We start from the raw sequence: 25567 nt of genomic DNA, 5'->3' as shown, positions 1-25567 counted from the left end.
TCTCTAGTGCAATGTTCTCAGTGCTGCTTCATTTTGGCACAGAGAGCAGGGAGATGTTGCAGCCACAGACATCTGAGTACACAGGGATCTCAGCCTTTTCTCCAGACATGTTCTGGGATCATGTGCTGGTCTTCAGCAGGGTTTGAGGACACGCAGACACATGGTGGATTGTGATCAGGTGTTGGGTCAGTGCTGTAATACTATCCAGAGGCAGCCCTGGTGGGAATTCTGGAGGCATCACCTCAGCTGCTGGGCTCTTGGCTTTCCAGAGGGCCCATCAAGTGCAGGCTGGGGCCATGGAGAAAGAATCACAGAATATTTAGGTTGAAAGAGACCTCTGAGATCTCATCAAGTTTTGGCCAACACCATAATCAGCTGCTAAACCCTGTCCTTAAGGACCAGCTCCAAATGCCTTTTAAAAGCCTCCAGGGATGGGGACTCCACCACTGTCCTGGGCCATTCCACTGCCTGACAACCCTCTCAGTGAAAAAATGTTTCCTAACATCCAACCTAAACCTCCCCTGGTGCAGACAGGGAATGGATGGGTTTCCTCTGCCAAGAGGTTAAAAACACCCCCATCAAACTACATATATATGCTCCTCAGTCTTTAGAATGTTGCAATATGAGTTTTGGGGAGTTTTGTTTGTTTTTTTTCTTTTTTTTTCAAAGCATTGTGCATTAGAAATTTACTGTGCCTACACGAAAGGTGGTATTAAACTGTTGTAATTTGGCCCAGACAAAAGCAATCTGCAGGAGGACACCAAAAAGCAAATATATACTTATTATAACACATTAAAACACACGGACACAGAGCTTGACAGTTCCTTTCTCAAAATTAATACGTCTGAAAGTAAATACATTGCCCAGTTGAGCCAGACCACATCTTCCATCTCTGCTTTCCCTCCTCTGAGCCCCACAACAGTGTCAAGGATGTTTTCATCAGCTTGGCTGGGGTAGGTTCTGAGCCACCTTCTGGTCCAAGTGTCCTGAGTGGAAGTGGGAAAAGCTCCCACTGGGAGGATTGACATCTGTGCCTGAGGCTGAGCTGGGAGCTGAGTGATCCCAACCCTTGAACCCCACCTTTCCAGTGCTGGAGACTGAAGCTCCCACGTGCTACTGTGGCCTGAGGGGGCTTCATCCAAAGGGGTTTTTTTGTCATTTGCCCACTCCCTGCAGCTGTTTCAGTCTGAAATCTTGTCCTTCCTTCTGATTCCAGCTTGCAATGAGTTGCAAAGCCCTCCAGCAGCCCACACCAAAGTGTGTCCCTCTGGAGTGGAAGAGATCATTAAAATGCCTTGGTTCTCTCCAAGGCCAGTGTTGATATCAACATCACCCGTGTGTGAAAACTTGTGCATGGCCATGTGGAGTTGTTGTCTTCCTACAGGCTCTTGTCCAAACTTGGGGATGAATGAAACTGAAGCACATGAAGAGAGAAGTGGGGATGTGGTGTCTGTAGCCAGACAGCCTGGCAGGACACCCCTCTCATTCTGCTCAGTGCCAGCCCCAGGAGGGGGTGACCACTCCAGCACCTCAGCACCCCAGGACTGGCAGGGCAGTCTGCAGGTCCAGGTGAGCCTCTGTGGTGTGGTTGTGCCTGTCCCAGGGGAACAGAAGGGCTGGATGTCTGAAAGATTTTCAGGGCCTTTGGTGTCTCCAAGTGGTGCCATGGGCAAAACCAGCTCTTGCCTCCTTGTCCGAGCAGCTGGAGAGCTGAGTTTCTGTGCTCTCACCAGTTTCTGTGCTTTTCCTTTTTTTTTCTTTTTTTTTCAGATGGAAGAAGAGGCTGAGAGTGGAGGGGAAGCCCCCAGCACAGAATCCCTGGCAAGGGCATCCAGTTCTTGTGCCCTCAGATCCAGTCCCACCCCTGCTCCTCTCCTGCCGGGTCCAGTGGATTCCCCCTCCAAGCCCAAGCTCTCCAGCTGCTTCTCCATCTTCTCTCTGCCATCCTGGGGCTCCAAGCTCGATTCCAGCCTCCAGCCCCATGCCAGCTCCAAGAAATCCCTCGGTGGCAGCTGGAAGAACTCACATCCTGAGGTCCCTTGTCCCAAACCAGGAAAACTTCCGTGTTCCCCTTTCACAGGACCCCTCATTGCTCAGATAACCAACTGCATCTACCTGGGGAACCTCAGTGCTGCCTACAGTGGGCAGGCCCTGTGCACCAACAGCATTGACAGCATCATTGACATGAGCAGCCTGCCCAGTGACCACAGCCTCAGCATCATCCCCTGCACCTGCCAACGAGGAGGCTTCAGGCACACCTGGTCACGTCTTAAGGTTGACATCCAGGCTCCTCTCCATGGAGATCAGCATCAAATGGGACAGCCCTGCTTCCAGGACATCAATGAGTGCATTGAAGCCTCGCTGGAGAAAGGGAAACGTGTCCTTATCCACTGCAGGGATGGGTACTCTCTAGCTCCTACTTGTGTCATTCAGTACCTGATGGTCAAGCACAGGATGAGGCTGCTGGCAGCCTACGAGTTTGTGAGGGCAAGGTACCCACTGAACATCCAGGAGTGTCACCAGGACCTGCTGGTGGCTTTGGAGATGGCCCTGCAGCCTGGGGGCATCAACATCACCTGCCTGAAGCACTCCTTGTCAAGGAAGCTGGCGTGGAGCTGAATAGGCAGGGTGGTTGTTCAGGGCAGTGGCCCTGAAGAAAAAGAGCCAAAAGCTTTGATTCCATCTTCTGGGTGAACGAGGTGACTGTGGGACAGCACTGGCAGAAGCTGCAAAGGCCATGGGCTTCATTTGTAGCAGTACCTGGAGACTGGAGGTGGCTGAAACAGAGTGTGGGGAGCTCCTTCTGGGATACACTGGGGGGAGAGGGACTGTTCTGGGCAGGAGCTGTTTTCTTTTGGTTTGATGCTGATTTTGAGAATGCAAAGGGAAATCAGACCCTGGTTTGCTGCCTGAGCTTTTGCCATGAGCTCAACTGCTGCTGAGCAAAAGGTTTTGTTTGCTAACAGTGTCATCCTTGGAAATAAGACATAGTGGCATCTGGTGTGATGTTATTCCATAGTTTCTGTCCACTAGAAGGATGGTGAAGGGGAGGCAAGGTGTAAGGATGTAGGAGGTGGCCGTGAGGGACAGCTTGCAGGAATCCATCAGCCTAATCCTTCCAACACAAAGTGGTTCCCTGGAGGAGCCTGGTCAGGCAGTGCCACACCTGGGTCTCTCTAAAGCATAGGGCAGAATGTCCTGTAGAACCTTCTGTCTGGCTTTGTAGGATGGTGAAAGGGCCCTGGGGATGGTGGGCATTCCTCTGGCATGAGTGGAGGGGAACAAGGGAAGGGAACAAGGTCATCTGCTCCACGGGAAAGGTTCTCAGGTGTGAGTGGTGTGTCCAGGCACAGTCCCCGGGCAACATCCTCACTCATATTTCATATTCACAGAGCTGAGCACCTCTCTGAAGGACTTGCCTGGAGCTTCCTTATGTCACCCTGGAGTTTTTCTGCAAGGAACTTGTTCATTCATCACTCAGACACTCAGCACTACCACCTTTGGAAGCTTCTGCCTCTTTTGGTGATAACCTTATCTCCTACTTTGTGATGTTTTTAATTTTGTGTTCATCCTGGTCCTCACTGGGTTTCTTCCTCATAAGTCTGGACCCTCTTTCTTTTTTTCTGGGAGAGGTTCCCCACAGCTTAACCTCTGTGCAAGGCATCTCTAGGGAAAGCCTTAAGTGTATTATCACAGCTCCCCATCACTCCTTCCATATCCTACAAACACACCTGGTTTACCTAAAATTTTGCTAATGGGACTTCTTTCTTTGAACTTCTTTATTCAGCTGTTTCAGGCCAACACATCTGTATCCCTAGGTGATAAACCAAAGCCTTGGACAGTTTTGCTGTGCTGCATACCTGAACTTCAGGAGGTTCAGAAAGCCTTGATTTGGCAGGGCTGAAGGAAACCTCTTGGGTGTGGGTAATTTCTGAATTTTCCTCCCAGTTTTGATGCCTCCACCGGGAGCTGAGCTGCTCTTTGGAGGAATGGTGGGTCAGCAGTGGCTGGAATGTGTAGCCATGTAGGGAAATTAAAAAAAAAATAGCTGTAGAGACTTTGGAAAGAATAATAAAGAGTTGGTTTCACTCTCGAGTCATCCATGGCTTGTGGAGCTGGCAGTGAGAAGTGGCTGAGCTGTCCCTGAATGGGTGATTTCTGCTTTTGAGGATGCTGCTGGCTGTCTGCAAGTGGGTTTGCTTTGGTCTCTGTGATGAGAAATTGGCTTTAGCTGGGACAGGCAGACATTCCTTCTGCCAAACTGTTCTTAAGTTCAGAGAGGAGATGGGTGCTGGGTGCTGTGATGTCTCTGCCAATGACACTTCCTGAGTGCTGGCAGTGAGGGATGCTCCTGGGGGACAGAAGCTGCTGGAGTTTAATCTCTGTGTTTACCAGGGATGCTGGAGCTGCAGATCCTTGTCTCACCAGCCTGGGGATGTGGATGTGCAGGAGGTGAGTGAGGAGGAGGGTTGGATCAGGCTGCTTCTTGTTCCAGCTCTTCCCAAGCTTGGATCCTTCCCCAGGTGCTGCCCCACAGCCCCTCCATGGGAGCCCAGGTGAGGGAAAACCAACCAAAAAGCTTGGCTGAGCTGCACCTTCACTCTTCATTTCCAGGACCCATGGTGGATTTGCAAGGGGGTAGCTCAGATCTGGAGCAGACATTGACACTGAGATATTCACAACCCAAACCTTCTCCCTCTTAACAGCACAAAGGATCAAATCCTGATGCCACATTGGAGCTTTGTCCCTCCTCTGCCTGCCTGGGGACAAATCCCTGCAAGACACCAACCCTGTCTCAGGGACTTGTTCTTCCTTCACCAGCCCCTGCTGGAGGTGCTATAGGGGATGGTTTAGCAGTTATGGGTTGTAGGGTGGATGGTTGAGCTTGGTGATCTTAGAAGGATTTTCCAACCTTGATGATTCTATGATTCCACAACGCTCAGTGTGGGGAAACAGGAGTTTGCAGCAGCAGATTTACCTCCATCCATAGGATCTCTGAGAGGCACCTGGAAAATACTGTCAGGGCTATGTCTGAATCAGCCTAAAAAACCCTGGCTGAGAGGGGAGGGAGTGCCTGGGCTGGGGGAGGAGGGCAGGAGCTGTTTGGACTCCTGTCTCCATGGGATCCCCTACACACACACACACTGCTGGTGAATATTTCCAGCTACATTTCCACCTGCCTCTTTCTCAGCCCCGTGGAGATACAGATCTGGGGTGTCTGGCACTGGGGGGGGGTGGGTTTCTTTTTTTTCTTTTCTTGCTGGTGGTGTGGGGCTGCTTCCCCCATGCTCTCCCCAGGCCCTACATCGCAGTCAGCCTCAGGGTGGGGGGGAGTTGTGTCTGCTGACTCCACAGGTTTCATCAAACCCTTGAGTTGTGTTGAAATATTTCAGATGGGGAGGAGCTGCCAATGTTTCCTCTGTGCTAAGTGGGCTTAAAGGACCCTGGTAGTAGGGGATGGGGTTACTCTGGCACTTGCAGTGGGTCAGGGGGTGATTCCTGAAGGACAGAGCTGCTCCCAAGCCCTTGGGGGATAACGGAGCTGTGCCTCTCTCCATGAAAAAGCCACTTCTTGTGTCTCCAACAGGAAACTTGGATATCTCAGAGACCCAGCAGATGGATGGCTGCGTGCAGGCAGCCTGGGCTCCCCGCAACCTTGAAGCCATATCTAGTGGTACAGGTTGCTGGGAGGAGGAGGAGGAAGGAGGCTCCCTCCTCAGCACTCCTGAGGAAGAGCAGCTCCCTGGGTGGTTTTTCTTCCCCACCATCTGGGTAGGAGTTGTCCTCCTCCTCCCCACGCCTCCAGCCCCTGCTTGCTGCCCTCTCCTCCAGGGCTGCCTGCCTGGCCTGCCCCAGCCAAGGGAGGTACACAGGGAGACTCTTGCACATCATTGGTCTGAGAAGGTCTCCATGCCCTTAAAGAGAAGGTGGATTTTCTGCTGAGCCACCCGAGAAGCCCTTTTATACCTCCTTACTCAGCCAGCTGCCTGCGGCTGCCACTCCGTCCTCTCCAGCCAGCAGCACTCTCTGATTTTCTCCTCCAGACTTGGGTGAGCTGTTTTGCATGACTCTTACTGACCCAGCTTGCTCTTTGGGGGTGATGGGGGAGCAGATAACACTCACCTGAGTTTTAGAGAGAGAGAAGTTCCAGGTGGTGTGACCTGCTGGGAGAAAAGGGGGTTGGGATGCTCATAAAAACCCCCTCCTTCGCCTGCAGGAGAGGGGCTCTGTGTTGAAAAATCTCTCTTTTCCAGTGACCTTCTTTCTCTTTGGTTCCATGCCTTCCCTTCCCATGGTTGGTTTGCCCCCTGGCTTGAGTGGCAAGGGCAAAGGGATCTGCAGCCTCCCTGGCACTGACCTCCCCAGGGCCATGGGAGCTTGGGGATTGATGCTCCTTGCTCACAGCAACCTTTGCAGCACCTCCCTAACCCAAAACGAGCCCTGGGGCAAGGATGCCATCCAAATGTCCTGTGTCCCCCACCTAAGAGCAGGTGACTTAGAGCCCAGGAAGCTGCAGCCTGGTGTTGGCTCCTGACTTCTGCAGGACTCCCAGCAAAGGTGCTGCTGGAGGGGGTCTGTGTGGGGCAGGGATGCAAGGAGAAAAATAGCTGGAGTGCCTCGGCCACCCTGTCCCTCAGCTGCAGCCCTGCCACCTGTGGTGGCTTTTGCTTTGCATTGCCCTGACCTCCCTTGGCTGGCACAGGGGAAAGGCTCTGCTGTCTGAGGAGACAGCTGCAACTCCTGCAGCTCCCTGACCATTTTTAGAAGCACTTTCCTCCCCTCCTCCACCCCAAAATAATGTGATGGGCCTGCACATTTTCCAGGATAAAATTTCCTTGGCCCTGCAGGCTGTGCCTCCTCCCTTGGGCATGAGCCCCTGTTAACACTTCACCTGCCAGCAGAGCCTCCCAGGTCTGCAGGTGACTGGGGCTCGGGGCTTTCCCTGCTCTGCAGACACTGCCTTGGGTTGGGCTTGGCCAACACTCCAGCCTCCTCCCATTAGGAGATACAAGATGGAGAGAATTGCCCTGCCAGGAGAGCAGAATTCTATTTACAGGGAGATACCTGACAGCACAACAAAGGTGACATCTCCCCTGATGTGCTGCTTTGTCCCTGCTGATGTTCCACTGAAAGGAAATGCAGGGAATTGCCTGGGGAAACTCCTTCTGCCTTCACCAACAGCATTCAGCCCCATTCCATGTGCTGAGGTTGTTGCAGGAGGTTCCCCTGCCCCACACAAGGGATCCATGTGCTGCCTCTCAAGTCCTTCCATGTCCCTTGGGTTCCCTGTCTCCCTCTTTCCAGGTTGTCCCAACCCTCTGCAGCCTTTGGGATATTTCTTGTTGCTGAAGTGGGGCAAGACTGCAGGGCCCAGTGAAGCAGTAGCCTCAAAATAGCTTCTTCCTCTTTTTCTTTCATTGCACTGGGGGTTAAAAAAAAAAAAGGTGGCCTGCAGGAGCTCCTGTCACACATCTCTGTGACCAAACCAAATGCTGCTGGCTGCTGGGCCAGGAGCCCCTGATGCTGAGGCCTCTGTGGCTATGAGTAAGGTTTGTGTTTGCTCTCATCCCCAAGCTACAGTCTAGTTCCCCATGTGATGAAAATTTGGAGAAGTTAGGAAAGCAGAGCAAACCTGTTCCTCTTTTTTTTTTTTTTATTTTTAATTTTTTTTTTTCCTAGAGGAATCTTGCTCTGTTTTTAAACCTGGGTTCACCAGCGTGAATAGTTGTGAAACTTTTGTTTTTCTCTTTGGTTTTCATTGCAGGCTTACAGCCACCTGAAGCAAGATGTCTGAGTAAGTTCCCATTTTTCTGTCTTTAACATGTTGGCATCTAAAGGCTTTTTTTCAACTGCCAGCTTTTTATACTTGATAAAATTATTCTGCTGCTTTCTGATGAGGATGCTAACTGCCTTTTCCTCCCTTTCTCTTCCTTCCCTTCCTTGTCCATCTGCTCCTCCTGAACAGTGACGAGGTAAGTGTGCCTTGCTGGGGTTTTTCCTTGAGAATTCCCATGGTGTTAGTCCTGGTTCCCCATTCCTCCCTGGGAAAAGCAGCTGCTGGGAGCTGGGGTGGTGTGGGGTATGGGCTGAGGGCGAGGGGGAAGTTCCTATCAAAGCCTTCTTGCTGACTGCCTGTGATAAAGATGGGAAGCAGAAGGAAGAAATATCCCTTTTGAAGGTCTTTTTTACCTCCTGGTGTGGGGTTAGCTGCTTTTTTCCCTCATTTCTTGTTCCCTTGGCCGGCCACGAGATGGTGCTGGGAAGGCAGTGGTCCAGAGCCTCCTCCATCCCTTGTCCTTACACCCAGCCATTGCCCAAGCATCCTTCTGTCCTTCACCACACCCAGAGCCTTGGTTTGTGGCTTGTTTGTTTGTTTGTTTGTTTGTTTTGTTTATTTGGGTTTTTTTTGTCCACCAAGCACTGCCAAATCTCTTCTCAAAGTGGATCAGGATTCAGGGCAGGATGGAGGTTGAACCATCAGCAAGTTCTGGGCTGGCCTTGAAGCCTGGGGGTGGTTGGGGAAATGCAAGGGAAGGTGTAGGAGAATTGTGAGTGGCTTTGTCACTCCAACTTAGCAAGTTGTTCCATCCTTCATCTCTCCTTGCCACCTCTCCATATGTCCAGAACACCACAAGCTCAAGCTTGTCCTCACCAAGAGAAAAGAGGATTTCAGGGACATGTAGAAACTTCACAAGAAGGTGCTGAGGTCCCAGCAGGTTCCTCATTGAGCCCAGGCCAGGCTGGGAGGGCACTTTTTGCTAAGTTGCCACTTTTCAGAGGGAGAATAAGCCCTGCACTGACAGTGCTCAGGGCATCTGCTCTCTCGTGGCCCGTGGCCAGATTCATGATGAGCAAAATCCTGCCAGCTACTGACATCCTGCATCTCAGAGCTGGGTGCTTTGCTCCTGCAGAGCCCTTCAGCCCTGTCAGGAGGGCCTTGGCACCATTTGCATATACAAACCAAGACAGATGTTCTTACATTTAGCTCTGCAGATCCTTATCCACTTCCTCCTCTCTGCAGCACACACACACACACACCCAGTGCTGCTTTCTTACTCCCCCACCAGTGCATCACAAGTCAGGGTGAGCTTCCCCTTGCCCCAGCCTCACTCAGCTTTGCTCAGTCCTTTGGGCAAAATGCTGCCAAAACAGCTGCACACCAAGGTTGTGGCTTTTTTTCTAGGCTGGAGAGCTGTGGTTTCTGTTCCTGCACATCACAGGTACAGAAGGGCAGGCTCGGTCTTCCAGGCTTCTTCCAGGGAAGCAGGAGCCAGTTTGCATTTTGCAGCCCCAGCCTCATGGCCCTCCTGGCCAAAGCAGCCTCCAGACCTGCAGACCCTGTGGCTGTGGCTGTCCCCCAGCAGGGATTCATCCCTAAGGCCCTGGACCTTCCTCCCCACTTCATGGGAACCTTGTGACTGCCAGCCTGGGGAGGAGTTGCAAAAGGGGTTGGTGTCTGTCACAGCATCGTGTGCAGCATCACCTCCCCTGGGGCTTTTCAGCTCCAGAAATCCCATAGCCTCCATGCTGACACCTGCCTGACCATCCTCCTCACCCTGTGTGCCAGGGACTGCTCAGGAAAATCATCCCCCAGCTCCAGGGTGCCCAGGGGCATCCAGGATTTTGCACTCATCCACGGTTGAGTGCAAAGCAAAACGTATGTCCTAGAAAAAAGGAAATGAAAGAAGAAGCTAAAAGCCCCACAAAGCCAAGTTTGAAGCAATACACACGTCTTTGTCATCCTCATCATCTTCTCCTGAGGCACTCTGGAGGTTTTTGCTACCTGAGGTTGCAGGGCTGGGTTCATAGGGAGCCTCCTCTTTTGGGTGCTGCTGGTTTGGGGACCAACTGTGTGTCGAGCCATAGATCTGGTTGAATCCAACTCCCTGGCATGGCTGCAGGTCCTTGGCAAACTGGGGGGTTGTATGGGGAAGGGGAATGGGCACCCTATAACCTGTTGCTCTCTCATTCCTCCCCCTTGCAGAAAAAGAGGAGGGCAGCCACTGCCCGTCGGCAGCACCTGAAGGTAAGAATGGCACTGCTGGGTGTCCTGAGCATCCCAATCCCATCCTGAGCCAGCACCCTCCCTCCTGGAAAAGCCATGGTGCACAACCTGGGAGCCCTGCCCACCCTTCCCCATTCCTTATTGGGTTTCCACCACTATCCCTTACGTGGAGATGCTGGTACTGATGTAGAGCTCTCTGAGCTGCCTCTCCATCAGGGCTCTCCCTTCCTTTCCAACCCCCCCTTGCTGTCCTCTCTTGCCTCCACTCCATGCTGACCATCCTCCTCCTGCCTTCCAGAGTGCTATGCTCCAGCTTGCTGTCACTGAAATAGAAAAAGAAACAGCTGCTAAGGAAGTGGAAAAGCAAAACTACCTGGCAGAGCACTGCCCTCCTCTGTCACTCCCAGGATCCATGCAGGAACTCCAGGTAGAGACTTCTTGAATGCTTTCACTCTGCTGGAGCAGAAGGAATTTGGTTCCAGCTGGCAGCCTGGTGGATCTAGGTTGTCCTCCCCATCTCAGCACCCTTCTTATCTGTGGGTGCCCTGGAGGTGGTTGGAGAGACAGGTGTGATGTGAAGGGGTCTGTGCAGGAAAGCTGCATTTTTAACCATGTGTTGAGGCAGCGTTTCCTTGAAGATGGTTTCATGGAGACCAGGAGCTGGCCTGTGAGCCACCCTTTGCCATCTGGTCTTGACCCCATCTGGTATGCTGGGTCCTTTTCAAACCCTGAGCAGTTGGGAGAGCAGAATCAACACGTGTGGCTTTCACCAGTCAATGACTGTCTCTGTTTCTCCTCCCAGGAGCTGTGCAAAAAGCTTCATGCCAAGATAGACTCAGTGGATGAGGAGAGGTATGACACAGAGGTGAAGCTACAGAAGACCAACAAGGAGGTGAGTTCCGCCAGCGCCATCCCTCAGGGGAACCTCCAGCCTCTTCCTGCCCCCCGGATCCGTCATCTCATGAAACCCACACCTGCTTTCTCCCTATCCCCTCCATCCCATTTGTCTCCCCGCAGCTGGAAGATTTGAACCAGAAGCTCTTTGACCTGCGGGGCAAGTTCAAGAGGCCAGCGCTGCGCAGGGTGCGCATGTCCGCAGACGCCATGCTGAGGGCTCTGCTGGGCTCCAAGCACAAGGTCTGCATGGACCTCCGAGCCAACCTGAAGCAAGTCAAGAAGGAGGACACTGAGAAGGTACTTCCCCATTTTTCAGGGCTCACACCTCCCTGGGTGACAGGCAGGGTGGGGGAGTGAGCTTTTCCCCATAATGTTCCTGCCCGCTGTGTCCTCCTCTGGTACCCACGATGTTGAAAAAGGAGACAGTGGCCAAAAAAAAATATGTACTCGGGGGTGGAATTGGGTTCTTAGAATCATAGAATCATAGAATTGGCTGGGTTGGAAGGGACCTCAGAGATCATCAAGTCCAACCCTTGATCCACTCCCCCCGTGGTTCCCAGCCCATGGCACTGAGTGCCACATCCAGGCTCTTTTGAAATGGCTCCAGGGATGGAGAATCCACCCCTTCCCTGGGCAGCCCATTCCAATGTCTGATCACCCTCTCCAGAAAGAAATTCTTTCTAATGTCCAACCTAAACCTCCCCTGGCACAACTTGAGACCTCTTGTGCCCTCTTGTCTTGCTGAGAGTTGCCTGGGAGCAGAGCCCAACCCCCCCCTGGCTCCAACCTCCTTTCAGGGAGTTGTAGAGAGTGATGAGGTCTCCCCTGAGCCTCCTCTTCTCCAGCCTCAACACCCCCAGCTCCCTCAGCCTCTCCTCATAGGGTCTGTGCTCGAGTCCCTTCACCAGCCCAGTTGCCTCCTTTGGACCTGCTCCAGGACCTCTTCTTGCTGATAATGGGTTTTCCATGGGTGGAAGGGCAAAGGGCCCCACTTGGGTGGGTTCTCACTGCTTGCACCCCTGTGCTCATCCCTCCCCCAGGAGAAGGACCTCCGTGATGTTGGTGACTGGCGGAAGAACATCGAGGAGAAGTCTGGCATGGAGGGCAGGAAGAAGATGTTTGAGGCTGGCGAGTCCTAAGCACCTTGGCTCTCTACACCCATCCTCTGCTCTCTCCTGTCCCTGCCAGCACCCCGGGCTCAAGGGCACTGGGTGTCATTTCTCTCTGGTTTTGCCAGGAGCTGCCCCCGAGCAGCAGCGGTGTAAATAAAGCTTTGGTGGGAGAGGCAGATGTCACCTGCTTGGGGGACAAGACCCCAACCTGTGCCGTGGGCCAGCAGGGTCTGTCCCTACCGTGGGGGTCCTGGTGGGGTCAGGGAGGCTTTGACAAGGGGTGGGGACAGAGGACACCTCTGCTGTGGGTCTCCCCCTGAAGCTGTGTGTGCACATCCCCCTCACTGCAGGGAGGGAAGGGTGAGGTTGTGCCCTGCTGGCATCCTCATCCTGCCAGGCTGTACCACTGCCTCCTGGCCATGTCCTTCACCAGCTGTGAAGAGATAAAGAGCCCAAACCCCAGGAGGGGCTGCAGAACCTCCACCCATGGTGCCAGCAGTGGGAAGGTGTGGGGAAGAAGCAGAGGTGGGCAGGGAGGTGACAGCTGCAGGGCAGAAGCCCCTTTGGCTCCAGGTGGCTTTGAGAGGTCTGGACAAGCTCAGCAGGTCCTTGGGAGCCAGTGCACTGTAGGGTGCTGTGGTTTGGAGATGCTCTTGTCCCAAAGTGGTGTGGGCAGCTGGGGGAGTAGGGGGGTCACTCCTCTCCCTGCCCCAGTGGGGATGTTTGTGCCCCCTCCTTCCCCTTTGAATTACCCCAGCACTCTTCACTTTTGAGCTGGTGGCAGAGGAGAAACTTTGAAACAGTCCAAATGGTTTAAAGAAGAAAACAACAACAAAAAAAAACACCCCCGACAACAAAAAACCACAACAAACCAACAGACAAAAAAAAAAAAAGCCCCAAAAAAACCACCGCCCAAATTTGCCTTCCTTCTGCCCCTCTCCCATCCCCCCAAACCCTCAGCCCATGAAGTTTCCGGCACATTTCACTTCTGCTGAGCACAGGAAAAGCCAAACAGAGGCAGCACCCTTGTTCCCCAGCTGTCTGGGGGCCCCAGAAGATGTCAGACCCCGAGGGGTACCAGGAGGGTGCAGAAGGCTTAAACCCTGGAGGAGATGAATGCCCCAGGGAGAGTGAGAGGTAAGGACTGGGGACTCCAACATCCCAGCTGCCTCCCAGACCCAGAAAACTGAGGCTGGGAAGCTGGGAGGGGTGATGGTGGGGAAGGAGGATGGTGAGGACAAAATGGTCGTGATGGGGCATGAGGCTGAAATGGACCTTTTGGTGAGGTCTCCAGCTAGGGAGGGGGTTTGGCTTCCTAAGGGTCTCATCTCCTTTGGGCTTCAGAGAGTTCAGAAGGGGGGGAGTTGGTCAAGGGGAGAGCCAGAGCTCCAGCAGCAGGCGAGCTCAGCAAAGGGTCTGGCAACCTGGACCTGCACTTGAAATCAGCCCCATCTTTAAGACCAGTGGATGGAAACCAGGTGCCTCCTCTCCTTGCAGCAGCTGCTGGAGTTTCTTGCCTCTTAATGAGCCTGATGAGGTTTCAAGCTACTTGCTGTAAGGTTCTCCACCTCCACGGGCCTCCACTCTGGTTTTTTATCAGCAGAGATTATAAAATTTGGGGTCTGTTTGCACCCTCAGGGACAGCTTTCCAGGGGGTTAAAAGGGGATGGACCAGCAGCAGAGACCATGTCTGTCTGAGGTGGAGGCAGACAGAGATAAGCTGGGGTATAAGCAAGGTTTATGCCCCAAAAAGTGCTCAGGTTTGGACTGGATTCAGGCTGAACATCCAGGAGCTTGGAGGAGGGGGTTGCCTGATTTTCTACCTCCAGCTTCAAAGCTTGCATTAACATTTCTCCCTAGGGCTTCTGAGAGCCAGCACAGCTCGTGCTGACGGGGGAAAAAACCCCATTTTGGGTGACAACAGGAGGAGAAAGCTGTGTCATCTCCTGTGGTGGCAGCTTGTAGTTTTGCCTGACATCTGACAGCAATTAGCTTTGGCTGAGGGCTTGACTGGAAGCTTCAAAAGGCACTGGAAGGCTCTGTGCATGGCTCTGCTGAAACAAAGGGGAAACCTTGGCTGCTGGGGGGGTTTCTCAGTGTGTTCAGTGGGATTCCCAGCGTGGCTCCAGCCTGGCCAGGCCTCTGCTCCAGGCTCAGTTCACCTTGCAGGAGCATGGAGCAGATGCTCCCTGTCCCCTCTTGCTGCTGCAGGTGCAAGGGAGATGGGCAGAGCCAGGGCCAGGTGGGGACACAGGGGCAGCTCCTTCCCTTCTCTGCTTCCTGCTGGAATTTCAGCAAAAGCAGAGGCTGGCTGGAGGGGTCTGGTCTCTACCACCCCAATCTTACAGCCTTTAGACACTCGTTTTAAAAAACACCAGAGATATGACTGCTGATGGCAGGATGGCACAACCCTTCCTCCTTAGCTGCACTTTAGAATTACCATGAAACAAGAAGCTTGATAGAAAAGAAGTGGCAAGCAAATGCTAACTTCCTTTTTTATTATTTGTTTGGTTTTGAAATATGGAGAATTACTTCCCCCCCTGGCTTGTGTAATAGTTTCATGTGTAGCTCTAAACTTCTCCTGCTTTTACCTGTGCTATTTAAAGGCTTGCTGGTTGGTGCTTTGCACTCTGCAAAGGGAGGAAGGAAATATTTGGGGTGATCTTTTCTCCCCCTGTGTCTAGCTCAGCTCTCTGATCTCCTCTCCTTGAGGACAAAGCTCTCTGCCAGCTGCCCTGGGTGTGGATGGAGTCAGGAGGGTGCTCAGGGGCAGTTTAAGGGGTGCTGGAGAGGTGAGCAGAGAATCCTGAAACAGCTGCCAGGAAAGAAATCCCAGTGTAAAAGCACAGTGAGGAGCTAGGGGCTGAAAAATGCTGTCAGGTTTGCTTAAACGAGGAACTTTATTGTGCACAGTGCCCAGTCCCTACAGAAGAGGAGCTTGTATTAGAAAATGTCCCAGAAATCCTAATTTGGACAGGGCTTGCTCTGTTTCCCCACACAGATGGCAAAGTCTGACACCAGTGTAACACCACCTGAACCAAACTGGTGTTGTGCTCCCTTCCTCAAACTGAAGTGGTTTGTGTAAGTGTAAGCCTGGGGTGAAGCTTTTCCAGCTGGGGTGGGCTCTGGGGAGGTGGCTGCTTGGCTCCTCCTGTCCTGGTGGGACAAGAGGCTGATGGATCAACCCCTCCTGCCTGGCTGGTGGGAGGCTGAGCTGCCTTACACCAGGGTTAGATAACCCAGTAGTTATTGGGGCTGTTATTTAGGACACGCTCCATAGAGCTCTGGATGCTCCAAGCAGCCCCTGACCTTAGTTGCTATCCCACTGCTGTGCTTGAGCTCTGCAGGATATTGGCACCTGAGAGCAGAAACCTGGCTCACCAGCCTGATTCCTCTCACCTGTGGGCTCTGAGCTGAGAAATGGGTTTCTCCCTCATTCCCCCATCTCCTGGGGCTTCCCACCCCATGTGCTGCAGAGAGCAGCCCATGTATGGGCACTGCCTGAGGGGAGGTTCTGCTGGGCTGGCAGCCCCAGGCTTGGCTTTGCCACGTCTGTCCCAGCTGCCTTGGATTCTCCAGATCCTTAGAGGAGTCTGGGTGAGTGCTGTTGCTAAGTATACCCAGGACTGGAAGGAAAGTAGCTGGGAAAATTGATAGGTGGAGAATCTTTGGATCCTTCAGCACACCAGAGTCCTTGGGGGAGGGATGGAGGGATGGAGGGATGGCTGATCCCTGCTCAGTCTGACCCAGCTGGGCTCATTAAAGTGGAAAAATGGTAGGGAAATGAACAGGGGAGCACCAGATGGAGAATTTAATGAAGCTGGGCAATACTTCAGCATTTCCAAATTGGCTACAGGTACCCTGGCAGGGGGATCAGGGCTAAGGAACAGTCTCTAAATATAGGGGAGGTATCAGGTGGCTTCACTGCCCCTTTCTCCTTGAAAATAAAAACCTCAAAAACAAACCACCCAAAACTTGGCTTGCCTTGCCTCACCTCTGAGCTTATCTTGCAGTGTGAACCTCTGGGTTTGGAGGTATGTGTTAAAGTAGGGGATTGCCCAGCAGCCTTTCTTTGAACTTTACCTTTTTCCTTTTTTTTTTAATTTTATTTTAAACCACAGCAGACTCTCTGCTGGTTGGAGGGTTGGCTCTTTGAGAACTCTTGGTGAGAAGTCTGGCTGTGTTGCCTGTGGGAATCCTGGATTTTGGAGAGACCTGGCTGGGAGGAAAGCTCTGCTGTCCCAGGAATCATCCTGGGGAATAAGGAGAGGAGGTTTTGCCAGACCAGCATTGCTGGAGTGGAGTCAGGGAGCACTTTGGTTGAGGTGTTGCTGGAGGAAGGGGAGGCAGAGGCAGGGTTCAGCCTGCACCCCTGGGGCACCCACACCCACCCTCTGCTGCACCCCAGAGGGAGAGCTCTTCTGGGGCTGATTTGGGAACAAAGTAGAGAGGTTTGGGCAGAGGTTTGGGCCTGGCAGGACTTGACTGTATCCCCCAGGGTGGAAATATCCCCAAGGGAGAGTTGTTGTTGGAGGATGCAGTGGTGCTTAGGGGGTGTCCTGGCTTTGGGATGGAGACTGGGACAGCTCAGGGTTTATTGCACACAGGGTTTGTGCCACCTTGCATCAGCTGGATGCTTGTCTGCTCCCCTTGGAAACAGCCCCTCTGCCAGGGACAAATCCTGTGTTACCAAAAAGCCTCTCTCCCAGCCCTGTTGCTGTTGCTGCATTGCACAGGCAGTGTGTGCAATGCCTTTTATCAGCTCCTTGCCAGACACTTTGGAAAAGATGATTTCTTCTTCTGTGCTTGTGCACACGTGTGCTTTTCTGCTGCACAAGCACTTTCCTTGCCAGGGCAAGCTTGCTCCAGACCCACGAGCGTTGACAAACCTTGAATTATTGACAGACCCCAAACCATCACCACTGCCAACATTTTGGGAGGGGCAAAGTCCTCCCCCAGCAAAACTGATGGCAATAATTGTTTCCTCTTCAAACAAGTGTCTCCTTGCAGTTGTCCCCTAGCTTCAGGAGCTGCCAGCAGTGTGTCTGAGCTGTGCTCAGGAGCAGACTGATGTGGCACACCAGCTGCTGGGGTTTCTCCTTCCTTGGGGTGGCATTTCCCTCTGCAGCTTCTTTGCTGCACTTGCCATCTTCCTGCACACAACCTCAGCTGCCCCTTGTGCAGAAAAGCTCATCTCAACCTTTGGGTGGCCCTCATTTTGAAGTATTAATGACCACACCCCCCCTTGATGGAACCCTGGGTTGGTTTTCAGGCTTTTTAGATCCCTGATGCTGGCTGGATGTTGGCAGGATGAGATCAGGACAAGGGACAGCTTGAAGTGAGGGCACAGCTCAGAAGCAGGAGCTGCCAGATGATGCTTTGGGGTTCCTTCTTGTCCATTAGACTTCCCATTGCCACCCTGGCAGTGGGAGGCAGGGACTGATGGATGCTCAAAGTGCTTGGGGTGCAGTGTGGGGCTACAGCAGAGCCTCGAGCTCAGCTGCAGGTGAGGGAGTTTGTACCAGGCAGAAGCTGACCAGATTCAGGCACAGGGCTGAACACACCCAGCAGTCCCACCCTGCAAAATGTGTTGTTTGGTTTTGGGTGACACCGAACACATCACATGGATGCCACTTGGTAAAAGAAGGTGGTGCCTCTGTGACAGATTGAGTCCCTGTCACGGTTTGACAGTCCCTCTCATGCAAAACATCAGAGGTGGCTGAAGGAGTCTCCAGCTGCCCAGTGTCCATCTCTGAGCTGGAGCAAAGAATTGATTTTAGATGGACATTCAAGCTTTACATTCATTCAGCAGCAAATTGGTGAGCAAAGCTTAGTGCCAGGGCAACGTGATGGGGCTTTTTTTAGACATTTCCTTCAGTCCCTGCCAGGGGGGGGACAACCTCTTGGCACCCAGCTGAGTATGGCTTATCCATCCCAACCAAAATCTTCTGTCCTGCTTCTTGACCCTGGCTGGAGAGGCATCCCAAAGAGCTGGAGCCAGTCTCTTGTCCTGTAATGACCCTCCTGAGCAGGCTGGGAGTGTCATATCTGCAGCCATTGTTTTGTCTTCCTGTCTCCCAAAGGCTCTGTTGTTTTAACTTAATCTAAAGATATGGTTCACCCTTCAGTGCTGGCTGGAAGTGTTGGACCAGCTCTGCTTCTCCAGGGCTTGGCAGAGTCATTTGGCCTTGGCCCTGGGCTGCAGAACCTGAGTGGCAATTCAGGGCAGTGACTCCGTGGCATCTGTCCCTGGTTGCCCATCCCCTGGCTGATGCTTCTCTTTGCTTCCCTTCTCCCCTCTCTAGAAATCCAGCTTTTAGTTGTTCCTTTTGGTTCCTTAATCCTTTCCTTCATTTGTGTCACCCCTGGAGCAAAGCAGCTTCCCTTCCAAGGCTTGAAACTTCCACCTCCACTGCCACAGGGAGGTGATGCAAACTCTTGGGATTTTGGGATTGAAGAAGCCCCACAGACAGGGTCCCTCCTCCGTTCTGCACAGAGGAGAAGGGTGGCAGAGGGGCAGAGGGATGTCCCCTCCAGACCCAGCTTCCTCCCCCTCTCCTTTCTGCCTCGTTGGATGTCACAGGAAGAAAGCAATCATGGATCCCAAGCCAAATACTTCAGACTTAGTGTGACATGGGCTTTGCTGACTTTTTGGGGCTAGCCCACAATTCCACATGTTCTTCATGGTGCTTTTTTGGGGGTGTGGGCCAGGGAAAAGCAGCTCCCACCTCCAGCACCCCCTCCCTTGGGTCATGTGTTGGCTTGGAAATGTCCCCTCCTGAGTCCCAGCCAGGGCAGAGGGAGATTTGCAGGGAAATATTGTTGGGACTTCTTCCCCTGCACCCTCAGCTAATTGCACAGAACAGAGAATCCCAGAATGGTTTGGGTTGGAAGGGACCTTAAAGGTTATCTAGTTCCAAGCCCCCTGCACGGGCAGGGGTATTTAATTGAAGGTATTAAAAATACCTTCAATTATTTCTTGAATAGTATGACTTTTAAAAACTAAATCACAGACAATTTTAAGAAAAAAGATGACTTGTAAAACATTTTGGAATATCCCCTAAAATATTTTTCCACCTCCAATCACCTCTAAAGCACAAAAATAGTCTTCAGGAAAGCAAGATGACTGCTCTAACTTTTATACAAGTTAATCCTACTGACTACTGAGTAGGAAAAAACCACAGACAAGACCTCACTTCAGAGCAGTATTTAGTTAAAGATTAATCACTTGACCTTTTGGCAGTGTACAGTGGAAGAGAAGTCACAAAGAGAAAGCTGCACGGGGAACTCCAACCAGCCCAGGTTGTTCCAAGCCCCATCCAACCCCTGACCTTGGACACTGCCAGGGATGGGGCAGCCACAACTTCCCTGGGCAACCTGGGACAGGGGCTCAGCACCCTCATGACAAAGAATTTCTTCCTGGTGTCTAACCTAAATCTCCCCTCTTCCAGTTTTAAGCCATTAAGTCCTTGTTCATGCCCTTGTGAAAAGTCCCTCCCCAACTTTCCAGTAGGTCCCTGGAAGGTTACTGGAAGGTCCCCCCAGATCCCTTGCTGAGGTGTCTGACAGAACACTTCTGGAGCTTTAAATGTGCTGGTTTTGGTGTGTTTTTTGGTGTGTTTTTTGGTATGAAAGAGACAAGGAGCTGCTTCTGGCCACAGGACACCCTGTTTCCTTGGGATTATCTCTGCCTGCCTCTTTTGGCCTTTGTATTTATTTGGCAGCCCCAAAGTGAGTGCTGGCAAAATAAGCCAGACTGAGCTAACTGGGAATTAGGGATGAAGGTGAGCTGGGCAAAGCCTGCCCATCAGGCTAACATATAAACCATCTACACAACTGAAATACCAGTGGCTGTGCTCCTCAATGAACTGGGAACCCCAGGGTTAGTGTCTGCCAGACTGGTTTTGAAGTGGGGTTTGCATGTGCATGGTGAAGAGGGCTTAGGGGAGGTGTTAGGATGGAGTAAGAGGTTTGGGATGGCAGAGGGAAGGATACATCATTTAAAAGGCAAACCAGAGACACCCCCATTCTCCTCCATCATCTTAGGAGGCTCCATCATCTTGTGGTGGAAGTGCAGGGTCCCCTGCTGAAACAAAGCTGCTTAATTCTTGCTGGGGAGCCAAGGCTGTTCATGCAAGAACATCTTCTCTGGGGGGGATCCCACCACTGACAGGCAGGCATGGACCTCTGGAAACCATGCTGGCAGCTGATGGCACATTTAAAGGACTGGCCCTCAAAATGACTGCACCTTGGGGCTCATGCAGTGCTTTTGCATCCCACTGCAGAAAATTATTTGGGCTCGCAGGACTAGAGTTATTTTTTCTTTTTTTTTGCTTCTTCTTTATTTTATTTTTTAAATTTTCTATTTATTTTTTTTTTTTTTTAGACCATGTGTTAGCCTCCAACTGATTTTGCAACCGGTCCTACATAGCAGAGTGATTGTGTCATTGGTGGGAATTGGTGCAGCCCTATCTCTCTGGGAATTCTGCCCTCCCTCCCTCCTCCATGGAGCCAAATTCACTCCCTCCTTCTCTCCTTCTCTCCTTCTCCCCTTCTCTCCTTCCTCTGCTGCAGGGAAGAGCTCTGGAAGCTCTCCTCTGCTCTGCACCCTCTTTCTGGGTGCTCCAGGCATCCCTGCTCCTCTAGCAGGGGGAGGTTTGTGCTGCAGAGATTTCTGGTGCTGCTGCTTTTTTAAACAGTGCTAAAAAATGACAGATGAATTAATCCTTCATTTTGTTTATCCCAGCTCTGCTGCACTCCTGCCTGCTTCCTGGGGGAACCAGGAGGTTTGTTTCTGGGAAAGCAGCTGTAGGGCTGATGCTGACCTCCCTGCTCTTGGTGTGTGTCAGCCTGGTGCACCTGGGCTTGGCAACAAGAGAGGGAGAAGAGGGGCCAGAAGGAGCCTCTGACTTGCAGGGTGATGGTTTGGGATTTTTCCTCCACTTCTCTTTGCCTGTGGACCCTTAGGTCCAGCCTTTCAGCTTTGGAATAGTGGGTTTAAGTGCCCCCTGCCCCACAGAGATGGGGACAGTGACCCTTTTAATGTGCTGCTGAGGGTGCATGGTTCCCTCCTCCTTGCAAACTCTGAGTTTAGGAAGAGGGTCCTGCTCTTCCCTCCTCTCCCTGGGGTTCCTGCGAGGACTCTGGTGCTGTCAGAGGAAGAATAAGCTTTATTCTCACATCTGCTGCCTGTCTTAGAGATGAAAGCCAGGGAGAAGGGCAGGAAACCTCCCCAGAGGTGGAGTCTCACAGCCACCTTGTGAAGGCAGGAGGGAGGCAATGCAGGGACTCCTTTCCTCAGTGCTTCACAATTTAGCACCTTAGATCAGTAAGAACTAATTTTGCAACCTCTCTCTGGTCCTGGATTTCATCACCCAGCAGGGGTTTTATTCCCTGAATAACCCCTTCAGGGTCACTGAAGGTCCCTGTCACTGAGAAGCAGTCAGTCCTGGGCTTGGGGTGGAAGTCTGCTGAGTGCTTGCAAGAAGAGAACCTCATGCTGGGATCCTCCAGGAGACAAATTCTGGTGTCCAGGCTGGGGGAAACACCAGTTTAAGTCCCTCTTCCCCTTTAGACAGAGGATCTGGCATCCAGTAGGTAGTGGGGGGCTATCAGCTCAGCCTTTCTCCTGATTCCCCCAGCCCCTCCTCAGCTCCTTGGGGCTCACCTGGCATCTCTGCCTGAAATAAAAAAGCTGCTGGGATATTATTCAGCCCCCAGTTGCTGCTGGCCCGTGGCTGCTCCTCTGGTTTGTGTTTTTGGCTGGCTCAGGTCCTGGGAGTCACTGGCAGGTTTGGACCCATTCTCTTTGCAAGGAAAGAAAAAACCCTGGACGTGCATATTTCATTTCAGCTCTGTGGGCAGTTGTGGTGAAGTCAACAGGAGTGTTCTCATGCTTAAACCTCATTACTCCTGTAAGTACTTGCAGAGCTGGGACAGGCTCTTTTTTTTGAGCAACAGATCCCTTTTGTGGTAGATTCTTTTGCATCTTCTCACCAGATTTAGAAAGCAAAAAAAAAAAAAAAAAGAAAAAAAAAAAATGACAGCATCTGAGCAGTCCACAGAGAGGCCAACATCAGTGCCTGTGCTTAGTGGGTTTTTTTTTGTTGTTCCTGCTCACCTTGGGAGTGTTCAGTAAATATCTGAAATGAAGAGATAGTGGGGAGGAGGGCAGGCACTTCCTTCTGCTCTGCCTTTAATGCACTTTCTTTTTATTGAGATTTCTGGGTGTATTTCATGGGCAACTCCTCCACTTCAAGTTACCCAGGTGACCAAGAAAATGGTCAGAAATGATTGAAAGGAATCATGTAAATGCAGTGAGAGGGGCTGAAAGCAGAAGGAAGGTCTAAGCAGGGTAGTCCCATCACAACTCCTGTACAGCAGCAGATCTCTTCCCCAGTAAAGGCTCATGTGCTCCAGGAGATGCAGATTAGGAAAAAAGACATTTTTTCTATTTAAAAAAAAAAAAAAAAAAATTAAAATATTTTTTTCCTAAGACTGCTTCCATGGTAGCATAAAGAACACTCATCTCAACATATGACAGATGGGCATTATGTTTTAGCAGGTGGCAATGTTGTTAGTCCCTCCTCAACCACTCTTGCATTTTTTAAATCAAGTATCAGTGTTCCACGGAGATTATTTTTGCCAGATTATTTTTGCTCTCGCCCACTTTGATGGCTGGGGAAACTGAGGCACGGGAGAGTCTGTCACTTGAGCAGGGGCAGATTTAAGAGCTGCATTCAGCTTCCCCGGGAATCCAGCTGCTATCTCCATCCCAGGAGAACATCTTTCTCTGCCGTGTCTCTTCCCAGCACAAAGCTTTCTCTGGATTTAGCTGGCTCTTGCTTCAGCTCCGAGCCTCTGGGGAGCGTTTGGAGATGAGTCCTTCGAGGAAGAATTCTGTTCCAATGGACCGGGACTGACCTAGAGCCCCACTGAGCCCAAGTTGTCAACCCGGGCTGCTCCTCCCGAGTTTTTTTTTTTTTTTTTTTGCGTGCTCAGGAAAGCGGTGGTAAAGGTAGAAAAAAGGTGGTGGAAGGGGAGGAGGATGGGGGGAGGGATTGAACGAGGGAAGGAGGAGGGGGCTGGAGAAGATGAGGGAAGGGAGGGTTAAAGCGGAGGAGGGAGAAGCCCCCCCCTCGCTGAGGAGTGGGGAGCTCCGGGCTTTGTGCTGCGGGACCCAGCGGCTGCGCCCCGAGAGGTTTCCCCGTGACATTTCCACGGGGCGGAGGGGGAGGAGGAGGAGGTAGAGGTGGAGGAGACAAACAGGGGGTGTGGAGCAGGGGGGGGGGCGAGCAGAAACAAAAGGAAACCAGCTGCAGAACTTCCTGAAGGCGGAGAGGGGGGACGCGGGAGCGCGCAGCCGGGCAGCTGCCTGAGGCGCTGGGGAAGGGGCGGCAGCCGGGACCCTGCCCAGAGCTCAGCCCTGGTGCTGGTGATAGTGGTGATAGTGATAGTGGTGTGGTAGTGGTGATATTGGTTGTGGTGGTCACCATGACCAGCGCGATCCTGAGGAGGAACTCCAGCAAGCAGGGTCTGCAGAACCTGATCAGGTGAGAGCCCACCTGCCCCGGGGGGAGCCGGTTCCGATTGGGGTGGGGGTCAGGGGGAAAGAAGGGAAATGGATTTCGGAATAGCCCAGCTCTGGGTCCCTTGAAATCAGCTGAATTGCTTTCTCACCGCCGTTCTCCGGCAGACGCGATGCGCTGGGAGGAAGGAAAAGAGATTACGCTCCCCCCCCCCCAAACCCCCCCTTCCCGAAAGCAGGATGAGAAAAGCAGATTGGAACTTACTGATGGCTTTTCCAGCAGCACCCAACTGGAATAACTGAGCACAACTGTACTGTGACACTTACCTGAGCCGGCTGATTTCTCCCCCCCACTCCCACCCCCTCTGTGTCTCAGGATGTGTCTGTTTGTGTTCCCTGAATGCTGGAGGTTTCTGCCTAGAAAAAGGATTTTTATTTTTATTTTTCTGTAGGAAATGCACATCGGGCATGGGTGTGATGTGTGTTTTCAGTTCAGAGCTCTGTAAAGGGCCAGGTCCTCCCAGGGCTGGGAGCTGACGCTGCTTTTCTGATGTGCTGAATTCCAATAGTGCTTCCAACCTTTCTCTTGGAATGGGATTGCCAGGGCAGGGAGGTGGACAGTTCAGTTGGATTTATTCCATTTGTCAGCCCAGGGCTGAGCCAGGGAGGGCAGCTGCAGTGTCTGCTGGTGCTGGGGTTCCCTTCCATGTGGTTTTTCCCTGGGGCATGGAAATGCTGCTTTCCTCTCTGGGTCTCCAAGACCCTCCTCTGGCTGCGGATGTTGGGTGTTGTTATGCCATGCTGGTGGTTCTGACCCACCAGAAGAGAAGTGTTCTACACCTCTTTGTGTTTAATTGAGGACCTGGATGGCTGAGAGATGGAACCAGGGTGTGCTGGGCTTGTATCCTGTATTTTGGGCACCTCTTGGCTCCATTGTGCTTGCTGGTGCCTGGTTTTTTTCCAGCTGGGATGTAGATGTCAAAGTGGGGGCATGGGGTTCATTTGGAGAGGTGTGTTCCTTTCAGCTTGGGATCTCCCTGGCTGGTATTGCAGCCTCTAAACCTTAATCCTTGGATGCATTTCTTGCCTTGGAAGGGAACCTGTCTCCTAGAGCCATCCAGTCCCTCCTGCCTTCTCCTGAGGCCTGTTCTAGACCCAGGGGAGTTTGCAGGAAAGCTCCCACCAAGAAAAGGAGGAAAGGAGGAGGAGCTGACTCCTCTCTTCATCTCCTGTTTAGTCCTTTGTGCTTCTTCCCTGGGCTCAGCCCAGAGGGACTGGGGACTTGGTTACAGATCCCTTTTTCAGACCAGGACTTGGTCAGGGGCTGATGAGGGGTGAGGAAACCTCCATGTGCAGGAGGCAAGGATGGGCTGAGATTTGGGGAAAGCTTTGGGGAGGGCCAGGCAGGTTAAGCAGAGTCAGAACCAGCTGTGCACAGCTGCATGGCAACTCATTTTGCAAGAGGGAAGATAGAGAAGAGGCACAAGTGCCTCATACACAGAAAAGGGGTGCCCAAAGAGCTGTCCTTGGCACAGCCCAAGCCAGGGGTGTTCTCCTGTCCATAACAGTTTCCAAGTTCCTCCTGCTGTGGGTAAGGGACTTTTGGTGCCCTTGGGCCTGATGGGGCTTTTCCCAGAGAAACTCTGGGATGAGTCCAGCAGAGGGCCATGAAGATGATTGGGGGATTAGAGCATCTTCTGAGGAAAGGCTGAGAGAGCTGGGACTCTTTAGCCTGGAGAAGAGAAGGCTGAGGGGAGACCTTATTAATGTCTACAAATATCTAAAGTGTGGGTGCAAGGAGGATGAAGCCAGACTTCTGTTTCCTTAGTGCCCAGTGACAGGACAAGGGGCAATGGGCACAAGCTGGAACATGGGAAGGTGCATTTAAATCTGAGAAAAAACTTCTTTAAGGGTGCCAAGGCACTGGCCCAGGCTGCCCAGGGAGACTGTGGAGTCCCCTTCTTTGGAGATGTTCAACTCCACCTGGATTCAGTCCTGAGTAATGTGTGCTGGGAGATCCTGCTT

At 52.2% G+C, this 25567-nt stretch overlaps 3 protein-coding genes and 1 long non-coding RNA gene across 6 annotated transcripts in view; all 4 read left to right on the top strand.

Annotated features, from left to right (window-relative positions):
- The first annotated feature begins 409 nt into the window (after window positions 1–409).
- Window positions 410–4092, top strand: LOC139804712 (dual specificity protein phosphatase 2-like). Of its 2 annotated transcripts, XR_011729504.1 has the most exons (3): window positions 410–1569; window positions 1771–2789; window positions 3393–4092. XR_011729504.1 is itself a non-coding variant. In XM_071762207.1 (2 exons), the coding sequence occupies exons 1-2, from the start codon at window positions 1291–1293 to the stop codon at window positions 2617–2619; spliced, it is 1128 nt and encodes a 375-aa protein (XP_071618308.1). In that variant the 5' UTR covers window positions 410–1290; the 3' UTR covers window positions 2620–4092. The 2 variants fall into 2 exon arrangements, 1 of the variants encoding a protein (XP_071618308.1); XM_071762207.1 differs by having other exon boundaries at window positions 1771–4092.
- A 1353-nt stretch (window positions 4093–5445) lies between these two features.
- On the top strand, window positions 5446–7800 carry LOC139804719 (uncharacterized). Its single transcript, XR_011729505.1, has 2 exons — window positions 5446–6050; window positions 7766–7800. It is a non-coding gene; the product is annotated as an uncharacterized lncRNA (long non-coding RNA).
- A 2068-nt stretch (window positions 7801–9868) lies between these two features.
- TNNI2 (troponin I2, fast skeletal type) lies at window positions 9869–12185 on the top strand. Its single transcript, XM_071762214.1, has 5 exons — window positions 9869–10027; window positions 10305–10433; window positions 10809–10898; window positions 11024–11200; window positions 11944–12185. Exons 1-5 carry the CDS (start codon window positions 9893–9895, stop codon window positions 12040–12042), a joined length of 630 nt encoding a protein of 209 aa, XP_071618315.1. The 5' UTR covers window positions 9869–9892; the 3' UTR covers window positions 12043–12185.
- A 740-nt stretch (window positions 12186–12925) lies between these two features.
- The window catches only part of LSP1 (lymphocyte specific protein 1), a 45772-nt gene continuing 33130 nt past the window's right edge, over window positions 12926–25567 (top strand). The window contains exon 1 of one of the 2 annotated variants that reach the window (XM_071762208.1): window positions 12926–13152. In XM_071762208.1, the coding sequence (XP_071618309.1) occupies window positions 13073–13152 (80 nt within the window). In that variant the 5' untranslated portion in view covers window positions 12926–13072. Of the gene's footprint in view, window positions 13153–23303; window positions 23568–25567 lie in introns of those variants that run through there. The other variant, XM_071762209.1, reaches the window with a different exon arrangement.

Source organism: Heliangelus exortis, chromosome 18 (assembly GCF_036169615.1).
Source record: "Heliangelus exortis chromosome 18, bHelExo1.hap1, whole genome shotgun sequence".
In the NCBI taxonomy this organism is placed as follows: Eukaryota; Metazoa; Chordata; class Aves; order Apodiformes; family Trochilidae; genus Heliangelus; species Heliangelus exortis.
This window is presented reverse-complemented; position numbering and strand designations above follow the sequence as displayed.

Bases quoted from the DNA above. Each gene is read 5' to 3' on its own strand.
- TNNI2 (XM_071762214.1), top strand. From the start codon at position 9,893: ATGGCTGCAGGTCCTTGGCAAACTGGGGGGTTGTATGGGGAAGGGGAA. The intron at 10,434-10,808 runs GTAGAGACTTCT...TTCTCCTCCCAG, and splicing joins GATCCATGCAGGAACTCCAG to GAGCTGTGCAAAAAGCTTCA. The intron at 11,201-11,943 runs GTACTTCCCCAT...TCCCTCCCCCAG, and splicing joins AGAAGGAGGACACTGAGAAG to GAGAAGGACCTCCGTGATGT.
- LOC139804712 (XM_071762207.1), top strand. From the start codon at position 1,291: ATGCCTTGGTTCTCTCCAAGGCCAGTGTTGATATCAACATCACCCGTG. The intron at 1,570-1,770 runs GTGAGCCTCTGT...TTTTTTTTTCAG, and splicing joins AGGGCAGTCTGCAGGTCCAG to ATGGAAGAAGAGGCTGAGAG.